At 39.2% G+C, this 15,962-nt stretch overlaps 1 protein-coding gene across 8 annotated transcripts in view; it reads right to left on the reverse strand.

Annotated features, from left to right (window-relative positions):
* Positions 1 to 15,962, reverse strand: part of NETO1 (neuropilin and tolloid like 1) — a 125,216-nt gene that overhangs the window by 52,261 nt on the left and 56,993 nt on the right. For 7 of the 8 annotated variants that reach the window (XR_013332329.1, XM_077752683.1, XM_077752681.1 and 4 more), the window contains exons 5-6: positions 6,800 to 6,841; positions 6,554 to 6,681 (exon numbers count right to left, since the gene is read on the reverse strand). Coding sequence is in view for 7 of the 8 variants with exons in the window: in XM_077752683.1 (XP_077608809.1) it covers positions 6,554 to 6,681; positions 6,800 to 6,841 (170 nt within the window). In the remaining variant the exon portion in view is untranslated. The remainder of the gene's footprint in view (positions 1 to 6,553; positions 6,682 to 6,799; positions 6,842 to 15,962) is intronic. The other variant, XM_077752685.1, reaches the window with a different exon arrangement.

Genomic DNA, 15,962 nt, shown 5'->3' on the forward strand with positions numbered 1-15,962 from the left:
CTTGTAAGGTAATAAACTTGCTACATGCGATAAAAAATCAAATCTGTATTTATATTCTCAAATACCATACATTCAATCCAACATAGTTTATTAGCCCTCAAAAGAATATGCAATGAGAGTCGTAAAATGATATGGTTACTCATAGGAGAAAATACTGAGTAGGGCAGGTGAAAAGATCCTTTGGAGTGAAATGTAAAGTAACCCCTCCCTCCAGTGTCCTTCCAAAGCTATAAAAACCAAACAGTATGCCCACAGAAAGAGAAAGAATCATTTGACTAATTTAAGAAAGAAAGATATTTGAAAGGCTGATGTTTCCAGGTTGAGTGAGTCAATGGCCTAATATGCCTGAACAATTATTTTGAGTATCTTTCTTACACTGCATGTAGAAGCCAGGCTTAAAATTCTAATTTATTATTTGCATCCTATACTGGCAATAACCTAGATACTGTTATGCTAACGCATGATTTCACTCAGATCTCTCAATAACAATATACACTTTTTACAGCCCTTTTAAAATAAAAAGCTGAGGTTGGGGGGGGGTGCGGGGGAGAAGCTAAGTAACTTTCTCAAAGTGACCCCAGGCCCTTAGGTAACACATCGGCATTAAACTCAGATCCACCTCACATTTGCTACTTCCTACCTTACTGCACAGACTCCTATATTTTTTTTAATTATCACAGATTTATATTCCAGAAAGGAAGTTATAATAGTTAAAGAAAGCAAACTGCAACAAACTAAATAAATGAGCAAGCAAAGCCAGACCATTTCCATTCTCCTACAGGGGCTAGGAAACATGTTGGCAAATCCAGATAAAAATGAGATCCACAGAAAGCAAATGGATCCCTCTGAAATAAATGGCTGTCGTAAGTTTTCTCAAAAAGATAGAAAGGCATGTTCTGGTTAGGGAGGCAATTTGCATATTCAGCCCATGGTTTCTCCTTTGACAGCTCTAGAAAATGTCCACATTTTCCACATGAGGTGACTGGTCTGTATTCTTACATGAAGCAAAATGACAGAAATCTAAGCCCCTTTTTATATTTAAACGCCATTCTTAGTAGACAGTACTATTTATAGAGGAAGTGAACAATTAGTCACTGGATTTTATATATTCCCTTCTGAAGCATTCAATTATCTTTTAACTTCATTTTTCTTATTCATTTAAGAAAAGAAATAAAATATGCCAGTGAATATTACCTTTACTGGATGCATAGCTGTTGAGGAGAAAGTCAGTATCATTAGCCAGAAAAGTGACCAAGCTTCTCCACACTAGCTCTAGGATACATCATATCAAAGCCTTCCTTATATTATCACTTAAGTGATAACTTGTCAGCCTAAGGTGTGTGTCATAAGATCACCAAGGGAAAGAATGTCACACGACACGGTTTTTATATAAGGTAGAAAACTACAGAAAGTTCTCTAGGCTCTCTGCTGAGAAAAAGGGGAAATGATAAACGGAATCATCTATAACTCCAGTAAAATAGTCAGATTAAAATCTCCCCTCGGTGAATCATTTTGATGCATTCTTCTTTCTAATCAATCACAAGGAGTTTGAGCTGACAATGTGATTTATTGAACAGGACCAGAGAAGCTTCAGAACACATAAGCAATTTCTAGTAATATCTGTCTTCCAAATCACACTAATATGGAAAGCAGAATCCCTTCTGTGCACTTAAAGCAAGTGACTCTGGCTGACAATTTACTAAGTCATATATTTACAAACAAACATTTAATACCAGCCTTTCAACCTGGTCCTTCCCCTCATGTCACAACGATATGCAGAACACAGGCATTGTTTGGGGCAATTATTTAAGACTGCCCAGAACAGGTTGCTCCCTGAAAATACACACTAAATACACTATGGTCTGAGAAACGCTGTCCATGGTTTCAGAACTACTTTTCACTTTGAGAAATAAAGCCAGACTCAAAAAAAAAAAAAAAAGTGTGTAGCCTAGGACTTCTGAGCTTGTGGTTTTATTTGTAGCTGTCCATGCCAGGGCTTATCATTTTAGAGATGATATCCCATGAATTCCAAATGTAGCAGCATCGCCTTTATTTGGAGGAGAACATCAGAATATCACGCTCTTTTCTCAATTGTTGAAATGACACGCCCTATGACAAATCCTGATAAGGATACCGAGGTGTTTTTTCTGGCATGTGTGAGCAAGTATCAACGTACTTAAAATCCATCCCCAAAATCCAACAGTACAAAACTGAGATTTCCCTTAAAAACAAAGCTGAGCCCTAACGTGTTCATTGGTGGGGTTCATTTTGTTTACCCAATTGTATTTCCATTTCTGGAGATATTCGTCAGACTGAGTCTTCAGAGCCCTCAATCTTATCATGGTCATGGAATATAGTTACTACCCTTCACCTATTGTGCTAGTTTTCCCCTTGCCCATAACAAGTTAGCCGAAATAGAACAGCTTTACCCAAGATCTGTTTTGTAACTCTGAGTCTATAAGGTAAAAGTAATTGTGGGCTGGACTGTGTTCTCTGCTAAGGGTATATGAGGCTGAACACGCACNCTTCTAGGACCAAGGTCCCTGGTTTTCTTGATGACCATTTATCAGGGATCACTTTTAGCTCTTAGAAAACATTCTTAGTTCCTCTGACTTCCCCTTTTGCTGACAGTCAGAGAAAATCCCGCTTTTAAAGGGCTCATGTGATTAGATTAGGCTCACTTGAATACAGTCTCTTTTAATTAACCCAGAACCAACTGATTGGTAACCTTAATTGCTTCAGCACAATTGCTTTTGCCAGGGAGTTTAACATAATCAGGTATGTGACATTTTATATTCACAGTTCCACTGACTGGGCTGGAAATCCTGGGTGTCCTATCTAAGATTCTGCCTACAATTAAGTTCATCATATAATTAAAACAACTTCACTATCAAATATTGACTTACCATATTTGTCAAGTTTTCCTGTTTGTTTAATGCTAATTTGATTCAAAACATTTTTGAATCAAGTGACAACACCTTAAAAATCAATGTGAAGTTTTAAATGATGGGTAATTACTAAAATCTAGAGCTTTATTATCCCGACACCTTAATCATTAAGTTAATTATCTTCACTTCTGTACTTTTTTAAGTGTTTGACTTATCTCTTTTCCTATCTTAACAAATTTGACAATTTCCCCCCAAACAGTGTGGTTTTGTGACATTGCACCAGGCTGGGAGTCGAGATATGGAAATCTCACCTTAGCTCTGTACTAATAAACCAAATATCTGGACACTTCTTAGCGACTCATCAGGTTTTGGTCTTAAAAGGAGTTTAATATTATCTCTGTCAAAAAATTACCTGACTTTAAAATTATCGTACAGAATTTCTGCTAAACTTTATATGGATTCTTCTTATTGATTTCATTTGGGACAGCTCCATTATTAAAACAAAAACCAGAAACTCTCTTTATATTGAATCAAAAGCTATTACTTTTCCAGTTTTGAGCAAATAAATTATAGTACTTGAAGCACTGCAGATTAACCCTTACCGTTCTGTTCCTCTGTCCTGTGGCAGTCCTTTAAATGTCTGAAGATAGCTACCATGTCTAGTTTTCTAGATATACCTCCGTTTGTTGTTTTATTCTGAGTTTTAACTGAATGACAGTCGTTTTGCTCGGTACGAAGTATCTAGAGATAAATAAGCCCCAGCCTTCAAGGAATTAACATTCAAATAGTTACCATGATGGGATCACCCAACATTCCTTCCTGTTGGCTCTTTCCTGTACCGGATCCAGAACAGGAAGCCGTAACACCCCTCCACCACCCTTGCTCTAGAACCTGTAGAGAGACACCTCTGGAATCCACTATTAACCCAGATAAGACTTCAGCTTATTCATCTTTAACGGAGCTAATCAATAGCAGATTTCCAGTGTTCTTTCTGGCTCTAGCATGCCAAACTCTAAGAAATCTGGACCAATTGCCTTCTAATTAAAAGTGCTCATCTGTATTACTATTTTCTATTTGTCAAAAAGTCTGAGAAGCAATATAAATATTTGATATAAATTTTAATTGAACCCCAGTGGGCTATTCAGCTCCTGCATTGTGCAAATGTGTTTCAATCCCCAGTTATCATTCAAAAATTCACCACGAGCCACTTCAAGTTTAACTTGTGCTTTGATAGTCTAGTCTCATAAGCTGCCAGGAACTCCACAAAAATAGAAAGCCCACATAGGCAGTCATATTCAGTTCTTGCTTTTCTCCACAGTTATTCAAAGCCACTTCCTATCCTATAACCTTTAATTTCACAGAGAAAGCCTGTCACAATAGAGTCATCTTTGTCTAACTCTGCAGGCAGCTTCCCCTTTGGGTCACAGAATGCCAAATTCTGTAACAGACAGGTACACTGGGGATTGTTGCTCTGGAATTGTACAAAAGACAGCCTATTTACCAGCTGGGGGAAAGAAAAAACAATGTGTGTTTACACTCCCATGAAAACCCTCTCTTTGACACCCAAGGGACAAAGATGTTGGTCACAACAATGAGATGGGGCTCAAACGTTTCCAGCTGGAAAAAAAATGTTCTAATCTTTCATTCATAGACTTTAAGGAAAATGATGAGCACTTGCATGTGAACCCACAGATTACGTAAGAGAGCAATCTAGCTCTCTTAAAATCCAGGGAGTGGGTTGGCTTTTATGTCACGAACAGCCTTTGATTTTTTTTTTTAATTAAAGGAGGAATCACTGTGTCTTTCTTCATAACACAATAAAAGTTTTCAAAGATTTGTACAAATGCAGAGACCTGCCAGTGGAAAGACTAGAGCGGAGCACTGCTCTGAATCTCTGTAACCGGAAGTCTGGGGAGTGAGCGCCCACTTCCGCATTGTATGTGGACCCCAGAAACACATTCACGGCAGAGTCAAGTGAGGAAAGCCACCAAACTTCCTGAGATACCAATGTCCTCAAAGATGGCTCTATTTCCCCCTCCTCTTGAATAGCCAGTCACCAAATTCTCCTCTCTCCATCGTGACTACTTCCTCCACCTGTCTACCATCACAACCAGGCTCCACCGTGGGGGTCACCTCCACCGTGGGGATCACCTCCACCGTGGGGATCACTGCCACATTCTCCTACTGAGTCTTCTGCCTGCAGTGTTCGCTCGTCTGTCGCTATTTCACAGGGAAAAGTGACTTTTCCAGAATGCAAATCTGATCACATCATTTTCCTGCTTCACACTCTTCCAGGTATCCCTAATGCTAATGGGGTGAATCCGGGTTCTTTAGGGCGTCTGGAGACCCCTTTGACTTAAAGACTCACGGTCCGCCTCCATGCTCATGTTTCATTGGGTCATATTCAGTGACTCAACTCCTAAAAAAGCTCACTGTCTCATGATTCTGTAACCCTGATGGCTCTTCCCTCTACCTAGAGAACGCTCCACCCCGACTATGGGATACAACACTGTTTTTCATTAAGATTCAGCAGACGCCCTGGCTGAATTTGATCCCACATTTCACTGACCTTCCCAGGTGTACACGCACTTCTTCCTCTCTCCACTACACCTTATAAATGCCTCAAGGAACCTGTCTTATTCCCTGGATTATTTGCTTACAGATTTGTCTAAGAATTAAACCAAAAGCATGCGGACAGCAGCCAACATGTTTTTCTTATTTCTCCAGCATGATGCAAGCACTTTACAGAGCCGCTAAATCTATTAATTAAACAACAAACTGTTTCAAGCTCAATAAATAGTCAACTACAAACCTAATAAATTAATAATGCTTTGTTGAAACTATATAACTGAGGAATAATAATAAAGAGAATGGGGATAAGCAAATAATCGACATTCTCCACGTAGGATAGTGATTGACATAAAATTATCCCCACTATTTCTTCGTATCTTAACAGTAAGAGAGATATGGTTGTTCTAAAGAAGTGTTTCCACGATAGTGGCCTGGGTTTGAATCTGACCTCTAATATACTTACTTCATAACATATACATTAACAATTTAAAAAACATATTGCCAGCATTTAAAACTCAAGGTAATCTACATAAAGTCCCGACTCCTGCCACATTACGAAAAAATCGGAGGACTTGGTAATGTTTGACCAATACTTCTCTATAACGACAATCGAAAGGAGCGTAATAGGCAGTGAAGTCCTGGCTGGTCTCTTTGCACGGGCACAGTCCCCCAGTCTTATCATGTGATATTTTATATGCCAGGGATACGTGATTTTACAAGCCCTGGACCATTTCTTCCAAAGATATGATTTTAGGTTAAAACAAGAACCAAGTACAGATACTAACAGTAAGAGCAAAACTGTAACTATACTTAGAATCTTAGCTTACAGATAGCATTTCAGTCCATTTGTCAGCAGAGGGGGAGTTACATTACGGTCTCTGGTCCAGGTGACCAAATGACCGCTTCAGTATTATTTATGACATCGTAAGTCTCCTTGGATGGGGAAAGACAAGTTGCACTTCAAAACCAAGATAAAATGACAGCTTATGATTGCACTCCGAAACCTACTAAGCACATCCGGTGGGTTCAAAGCAATGTGAGCGCCAGACACTCCCCAAGTTGACTGTGGATTCTGTTTTCACCTTAAGACTGACCTTGGATCGTGGAGGTGCCCGGATGTACCACTTGCAATCCACGGCCTCGCTAGCAGAAGCTTTGCCTTCCTTCATAATCTGTATAGACTCCACAATTCCTTCAGGACCGCCCATCTCAAACTCACATGCTAAATAACGAAATGCCAAACAAACATACAGAAATGGAGCTTGAATAATAAACCAAAAGTACATTTCAGAGCAGAAAACAGAGACCTCCGAACATTATTGAATATCTATTTTACCAACCTGGTAATGGTTTCAAAACTCCAAGGTCCTTAAAGTCAGGATCTTAAAAATCGAGAAAAAGATAATTAGTCTTATTCTGCATTTGTTACTTAAAACGATGTTGAGTAATATACCATTAAATTATTCCGGAATCTGCCAAAAAATATATTAAGAGAAATGAAGTGGCTGAATAAAACCTGCATAAGGGCAAGACTGAAATATTAATTTATAAAACAGACCTACTACCACAGGGTTTTCATCAATATACAAGAGGCCATTTTTACAAACTTGCCAACGCCACTCTCCATGTCAGCAAATGAAAACATTGCTCATTGTCTCTGACTCCATAATCGGACACTGGTTATTTTTGGAAAAACGGATCCATAGGTAAGTCAGGCTTTGAGTAAACATCCATCTATGACACATGCAATCATTTTGCCCAATTTAACAGATTCTATAAATTGTTGAGACACAAAGCTCATTGCCATTGAAATATTGGAAGCCCAGAGTTAGGCTGTGACACCGAGGGCCTCTCTCCCCCAGCAGAAGGCCGGCATCTTGTTTCCAGCCGCCCTCTTCCCTCTTTATTCCATGTTGGCTTCCAAAGTGTCCCGTCAGTATCCTGCTGTGCCTCCTCAACTCCAGCCCTCCCCCTGCCCTTCCCCTCACCCCAGGTCCCGGGTCCAGGCATGTGTCCTTGTCTGCTCACGTACCTGGGGGAAGCTTGATTTACCACGAGCCTCAGAAGCCCCTACTTATTAGAAGCCAAAAACGGCAGTGTTGATTCCATTGCCTAAAGTTGATTTTTGAGGTCAGTACGCAACCAGTGAAATATAACGGTGAGCCTCTTGGAGGGCCTCTGAGAAAGGTTTCTTCGAGACTAAAAAGAAACAGGGTGCATCCAGTTTTCTGGCTCACATCACGGTCCGGTTTGTATGGGGCCCCTTTGGGATCATGCGCAGTGGTCAGCTTATGATGTTGACAGGCGCTAACGTGAGAGGATGTGAGCCCGTAACACTGAGCAGACTGGAGCGTGGAGAACCCTGAGTCCTTATGGGTCTCACTGGCCCACCCTCTTCAACTACTCTAGTCACACTTCTCTGGGTCTTCTGCGTTTTTGCAACAGTGTACGTCCTTATAATCTCAGTTACATTGAGTTGGATTTTCCTTAACTTATGGGTAAAGGCATCAATGGCTATGATTTTTCTTGGAGACACACGGTATCCAATTTAAAAGGTGACTTTGACATTTAATTTCTTTTTGCTACTATGGTATTGACTATAAACTAAAAATCTTATAAAGTTAGGAAGATATTGTGAGACACTGCTCATCAGCAGTCTAGGACTGAGCTACGAAAGGGCAGCACTCTCCGGAGGCAATTATTTCCGGATATCAAGACTGTGTGTGCACAGGTGTCTGTGTGTAACCAAAGGTGCTTCCACGTATGTCCCTATGCTTGGATACACGAAGCCCATGTCTCCAGGCTGCCTATCTTACCGTACTTATCTTCATTACAGTTCTTTTTTCTAATTTTGTTTAACAGTAACGCATACTGATATGTTAAAACTAAAACGCCTGAGTTCGCCAGGCTACAATTTAGTTAGGTCAACGAGTTAGACATACTTTATTGTAGAACACAATTATAAGGTGTTAATACATCTTGAATCAAGATACAAATTCCTTTGCACAATTACATTGAAAACAGTTATCTTACCTTTTAGAAGAAAGAAAGGGAAAAACAGAGAAAGGGAAGGAAAGAAGGGAGGGAAGGAAGGAGAAAAGAAAGAAAAAGAGAGAGGGAAGGTGGGAGGAAGAAGTATTTGTATCCAATCTCCATGAAAGAAGCAGAAATGACAGGTCAGCTTGGGTCACGATCCCCCCAAGTACATTTTTCCCCTTCATCTAAATTAATGGATAGTTATTCTTTAAAAATGTATATTTATTAAATACACATTGTGTACCACAAAAGAGCTATGTTTTGTACAGAATTTCTCAGATTGGTTGTCACCAGGAAGCTGTATTCTTGGTATTGAAGAGAGCAAATATTTTTCCTTATTTTTACACCAAGCTGGCCCACCTCAGTTATCCAGATTCCTTATTATTCATTACTCATTATATCCTTTTTACTATTTTGCATATGCTTAATAATCATCATCATTGATTGGAATGTTTCAGCCCTGCATGGCTGTTCTTATGATTCTTGTGGAAACGCAGTTGGTTATGCATTTTCAGGTTTGAAGGCTAACATTTGTCATTTTGATAACTCATGCCAGACAACGTTGAGAGAAATGCCAGCTCTGGGAGTTGAAAATTTATTTTTTGTCTTTGTATTAATGGTGAGAGCACGGATGGTTACAAAAATGTAGAGGGGAGAGAAAAAAACTTTAGGAAAAAACTGTTTCTACACTTTTTTTTTGAGTTAGCCACCAGTAATATCAGAGCTACAATAACAGATGGCCCCCATGACCTAGATTGAGTCTTTGGGCCCAGGTTGTTTGGGGCAATGACAGAAACTGCCATACAGAAATATGTCATTCCCAATGAAGCCGGATTTGGTAAGCCCTCTTTTACCCTGGATCTGCCCAAATCTGTTCGCCACTAAGAAACCCAAATAAACTTTGAAAACTATGAATCAAATCATCTTACTCACCTGGATTTCCACTGTCCGTAGAATAAAACCACAGCTCTTTTTAAAGGACTGTAATTCTCCATGTGCTCTTGCCCCTGACCCCCTGGCCCAGTGCACTACCTGCTCTTGACTTTGCTGTCTCCTCTCAAAACACATCACCACTTCCTGCTCCTCCAAGTACGTGACGTGACTCTCTCTTCTCTGCCTGTCCTGCCTCCCGGGGGTGGATCTTTCTCCTTCCTCGTCTCATGACTGGAGTCTTGTTTTCTCAAAAGGGCCTTCTGGATGAGCCTCTCTAAAGTAGCCCTGCCTCTCACTTTCTCTTCTCCCTTCATGACTGCTTTTATCAAAATCCACGATTGTTTTACTACTTGCTTACTTTTCATTTTTTTAAAGCTTTTTAAAATTTATTTTGAAAGAGAGATAGAGAACAAGCGGGGGAGAGGCAGAGAGAGAGGGAAACAATCTCGAGCAGGCTCTGTGCTGTTAGCTTAGAGCCCGATGTGGGCCTTGAACTCAGGAACCTTGAGATCATGACCTGAGCCTAAATCAAGAGTCAGAGGCTTAACTTACTGAACCACCCAAGCACTTCTATTTGTTTACATTTCTATTGGCCATCTACTCCCACCAGACTCTATGAGGGACTTTCTGTCTGTTGTTCCTCTCTCTCCAAGACCTAGAATATTGCTTGAACATAGTGGGTGCCCCATAAATATTACTGAAGTTAACGTATTTCTTTGTGTACATAAAAGTAGTTACTTTATAGGAGGTGGATTTGCTCATATTGCTGACGTATTTGCCACACATATAACTACGCCTTTCCAACTCAGAGGCTCTCACAGTAAATTATCAAATTAGACTTTATGTTAGAGAATAATCTCTAATAAACCAAACCCAAGTCTCTTTCTGGGAACCCAGCTGACTCCATTCCCCCACCCTCCCTTGCAGTTTTGGGTAGCTGTGGAACCAAGTTCACCAATGAAAGGTGGACAAAATGGCCGAACTTCACGTGAAGCCTGAGCTCAGAATAACTACTTGAACAAATTCTCCATTCCCTCCTCCTGTCTTCCATGGTCCACCTCAGTAGCCACACACTAAGATGCAGAACTCCACCCGCTTCAGCTCCTCAATGAGTATGTGGAGCCTGCTTCCTCCCTGACTCTGAGTAGACTACAGAAGCAAGAATTAACTTCAGTTACCTGACAACACTGAGATTTTCGATTTTTTTATGCTACCGCAAAGATCAAATTATGTTCATAATACTACTAAAATGTTATCTTTTCACATTCTCAGTTCTCGGGAATGTAAGGCTGAGTTTCCAGACACGAGATTTGATGACATCATCACTATTATGATTACTAAAATATCTGCTTGTGTTTTTAAGAATACTCTAAGGTAGTGGGTTTAGGCTATAAATGTACATTTCCAGAGCTTAATCCAGGTTATTCTCAATGATTTTATTGGGTTTGCTTTAATTTTCCCTGCTGTAATCTCTGCAACCTATCTCAATTTTGTCGAATATATTGTTGTTTTGAAATCTAGAATGACGTCTTGAACACATATGGAAGCACAACTAAAATTTAGGACATTTTCTGTCTTATATTATAATTACATGTATACATAAAATATTTAATTTTTTAATTTAAAAAATTCTATCTAAATGTATAAATATTATGAAATTAAATAATATTCCCCTTGAGATAAAAGAAATATATTTGTAATATATTCTTCCTGTGAGGCGGGACATCTGCCGGAGATGAAGGAGACTGAAAGGCTCACTTTCTCCACCACCATTACACGGTCTATGTCTAAAACTGGAGAAAAGAATGACACTAATATTTCAAAGAGCTCTCTTACTCATGAAGAGGAGAAATTCACTCCAAATTAAATGGGAGACCTGTACATAATAAATGAAAATACGACAAAGGCCATCACTCCTTCAGCTTCGTACATGTGAATCATTTCTTTTATTGTGATTGAGGCAGGAAAATATTGTCTGGCAATTTTATCATGGCAGTTTGACTGCAACATTATTTTGAGATCAATAACTGTTTTAAAAAGTATTGAATATTTTAATTTTTTAAACATTTATTTATTTTTGATAGAGAGACACAGAGCGAGGAAGGGGCAGAGAGAGAAGGAGACACAGAATCTGAAGCAGGCTTCAGGCTCTAAGCTGTCAGCACAGAGCCCAACATGGGACTCAAACTCACAAACCATGAGATCATGACCTGAGCCGAAGTGGAACACTTAACCGACTAGGACATCCAGGCGCCCCTTGAATATTTTAAACGTAGACCTAACTAGCTTTTCAAAAGGTAAAAAATCTTTTAACACACTTCTGAAACTAAAAGTTATAAAGGCCCTGAAGCATCTTGCAAAGGAAGTTATTGTCCGGCATTGGCAGGAACAGCTCACGCAAGAGATGAGAGGCTGATAAAACAACGCAAAGCTGCCCTTGCTGAATGTCTACCGGCTCAGTACTCAGTAGAGAAAGAAAGCAGCAGATTCTGCTTCTTCTAACCATATAGTACTTGGTGATGGAAAGTTTTAGCATCACACAAGAAGAAAGAGTTAATATCTGGTCTGCAGAATTTTACTTCTGTGTAACACGCAGATGTTCCGACATGGCTGAGCTTGCTGCTCTTGCTCAAATGCATCCAGTGTCGGTGAGAACCAGTCACCGAAGACCTCCTAACTGGCTGCTTGGCAACAAATGCAAGTCGTGCTGAAATATTCAAATTGTTAGCAAACTTTTGAATGTTCCGAGTTCTGCTGGAACATCTGTGTTGACATTTGCATTGACGTTGCAAAAGCAATGGTAAATAAAACTTCTAATGCCTTCACACGATTCAAGATAATGGCACCAAACCACAGCATTGGTATTCTTTGTATAGTGCATCTTCATGCATTGGTGTGGACTAAGAACCATTTTATTTAAAAGTCTCCTTGATAAAGCACTAAAAAGTACCACTTTTTTAATTCTAAAATTTTAGGTGCCTTTTTTTTTTTTTGGCAGAAAGAACATAGTGAATCTGTTGACTTTAAGGAAAACAACTGATAATACTTGCTGCCAATGATAAAAATTCAAGCTTCCAGCAAACAAAATGATCTCCGTCACTGTGCATCTGATGGCTTCTCAATACTTATTGCATTTTTAACAGTGATGGTTGATTAAATGAACAAATACGACTTTTGGTGTGCAATAATGAAACGGGTCAACATTTGGAAGATTGTTTAAGAGTGATCCAATAACTGTCAAATGTTAAAAAATCGTGCATGGGTAAAAGAGCCATAGATAGATGTTAATGTAACAGAATACAAAAAAAAAAAAAATCATTGATATAGTTTCACATTCCTCACTGCAACTAACCTTTAAGAGGCTATTACTTTTTGAGGTGTGAGGTGGTATCTATCTGAAAAGCCTAAGAAAACACTCTTCTCTTTTTCAACAACATTATCTCGTGAGGCTGAATTTTCTTCATATACTTCAACCATAAGGATACAATGCAACACATTTAATGAAGTCGATAGGAGAATCTAGGTGTCTTCTAATAAGCCAGACATTAAATAGAATTCCAAAAATATAAAGCAATATAATCCTTTGAATTATTTTAATATATATTAATTAATATTTTCATATCAATCAATGCTTTTAAAAATGCTTTTTTGATAACACATAATAGGTTTATTAGTGTAATTTTTATGAATTAATAAATAGTTTTTTAAAATGCTATTACCTGGAATGTCTAATGTACTGAGAACTGAATGATACAGCCATATAAGTGAATGCCCTTTGAGATCGTCAGTGTCTCCGGAGAGGATAGAGGTATAGAGGTTTTAAGACCAAAACATCGCAGGACGTCTGCCCTAGCCAACCCCACCTTTGTGTCATGGGTAAACGCCTTCTTGCAACAAAACTCAAAGTTGCAATTTATTAACTCAGGACCATGCAATGCATTTATTTCACATTTGAAAGGATTGTCCACAACGCTAGCCATATTGTAGATGACTTTCAGTAAATTAATATTTCTCTGATTAATTAGACTATAACTGAATCCAATCAGAGGCATCTTCATGTTATAAGTGAACAAAATGGAGGTTCAATTACTTTAGAAAAATGCAACTTGTTTTGATCTAAAACCTGAACAGCTTTATAGCTAATCTACAACATTGAACTGATCATTAAATATCTCTGTGCTTACATTTCCTTAACTGAAAATGTGGCTGGTCTAGGCCTTTTACAGCTCATGTACACCACTATATCACAAAGTACAGTGGTATTCCTCAGACAGCAGTTTATGGGAAACTGTAATTGCCCAACCTGGCCATGTAACTGTAATTACAAAACCCTCTGATTATAAAACCCAACTTCGATACTTTGATATCTTTGCAAGGCACAGCTCAACTACCCAACAGGCTCATCTTAGCGAAAGGTAATCAATATTCCCCTCAAACTTCCACAATCTCACACATCCTGAACTATGTCATAAACTGTATAATGTCTCCACTTCTCATGTCTATTTACTTTGGAAAGTCTTGTAATATCTCAATCAACTCTTGCATGGAAACTATCTGCCATTCCAATGGCCATCTCTCTGTAGCCACCCTTTTCCCCTTGTCTGTGACGCATCTCAACGCTGGCTCCCTGCTTCCTCCTCCAGATTGAAAAACACTGACTTTGTAGCTTTTGCAATCCGTTAACTGAATTTAAGATGCTGTTTTTAAAAGCAATTGCAAAAAATCTTGACAGTGCAGCACTAAAATAGCTTACATCAACATATTATTTCAATAATCTGATTTCTTTCACTCTTGTCTAGAAGCAACATTGCTTTAACATAAAATTCAGAATATAATATTTTAAGCATTTTCCAAGGTTACAGTTATCGATAAATGTGAGGCTGGCAGTTACAGCTTCACAGAGTTTCTCTTCCCAAGGGATTTAATGTTGGCACATGTTGGTATCATGACTTCCGGCTTAACATAAAATTTTCTCCTATACGGGATTTAGAAATCAAAACCTAAAGAATTTCATGAAGGAAGTTTCCAAGCCCTTTAGTATATTATTGATATTCGTCTGGCTTGTACAGAGGTTTTGCTTCCTCATTTTATTTATTTAGCTGTGATATAGAAAGCCTTCTCATGATGCTTGTATTCACAGTTTTAAATAAATTGAGGAGATATAACTCTTCCTTATAAAATGTATGCAAAGAATTTTGCTTCTGCTTTCATTAAACAGGCTTTTACAATGTTTGTTTTTGATAGATAGTCACAAGATAACAATATTGTTCTATGGGGGGAAATGTATCTACCATACGGAATAAAGAAAAAAAAAAAAAAAAACCTGCAGGAAGAAGAGAAGAATCACCGGAAGAGCAAAAGAGTAATAAAGACAATTTTAAAAAAACTAAAATTGGTCAAAACTGGTGTCTGGTGTTTGCATATTGAATGAAAGGGAAACAAGGCAAGTTTTTGAGTATTAGCCACACCTGCCCTCCAAGTTCTCTCAGAACCCCAGATTCACTCATCCAGCTAAGTACATCCTAAATGACACGAAACCTCAAATAAATGAGTCCCTCTTGTGAGCTATCTTTTTCATAGACCTGCTTTAATAGGGCATTTCTTGCTGGCACGACTGATGCTCATGCTCCCAGCAAATGAACACCCCCAATGCCCTCTTCTTTCTCTCAGTTCCTTCACATTTACCACTTTCCCAACACGCAGCCATGTTCCTCTGTGCACATAGCGGGGGACAGGCTTCCAGTTATGGAGTGAACAAGTCACAGGAACAAAAGCTACAGCATAGAGAACATAGTGAAAGGTACCGTAACAGCATCGTATGGTGACAGACGGTAGCTACAGCGAGGGTGAGCTCAGCACAGCGGATACAGGAGTGGAGTCACTGGGTTGTACGTGGGAAACCGATGTAACCTTGTGTGTCAACTCTACGGAAATAAAAGAACTTTCTTACCAAAAAAAGTGTTATTTCGTAGTAATCTTGGAGGGGCAGAGTTCTTGACCATAGAAGAGTTTAAAACACATATTGTAGCAGGAAGTATGGCACTTGCCACAGAAGTTTCCTACCCAGAAGGGAGAGAGCAGGAAATGGCATGTTGAGGGCCAACAGAGAGTTGGGGACGGGGCTAGCAAGTGTGGCACTCGGCTTGTGAGGAGTCAGATGCTCCTGGCTCTGATAGGCCAACAGCAGNGTAACCTAAACAAATTGTTATGGAAAATGAAAGAATATGTGTGTGTGTGTGTGTGTGTGTGTGTGAAACAAAAAGTTCTATTTTCCCAATTTAAAAATATCAAAGAAGTATCATGAGAACGCCTTGTGAGTGACAGCTAACTAAATGCACCACGGGCATCACAAAGCCGTGCCAGCCATGCACGTTTGCTTCAAGACAAGACCTTTTGGGCTTCCAGTGGGTCTGATGAGCCTGAGCTGGTTCTAAACGGAGCCGGAATGGCCCCTAATTGGAGACTGTGGGAGTGTCCTGTGTTGGTGCCCTTGGCAAAGACTGTGGAGTTTTGATGCCAGGTGCTAGCAGTGCA

The sequence above is a fragment of the Crocuta crocuta genome, unplaced genomic scaffold (assembly GCF_008692635.1).
Source record: "Crocuta crocuta isolate KB4526 unplaced genomic scaffold, BGI_CrCroc_1.0 scaffold101, whole genome shotgun sequence".
In the NCBI taxonomy this organism is placed as follows: Eukaryota; Metazoa; Chordata; class Mammalia; order Carnivora; family Hyaenidae; genus Crocuta; species Crocuta crocuta.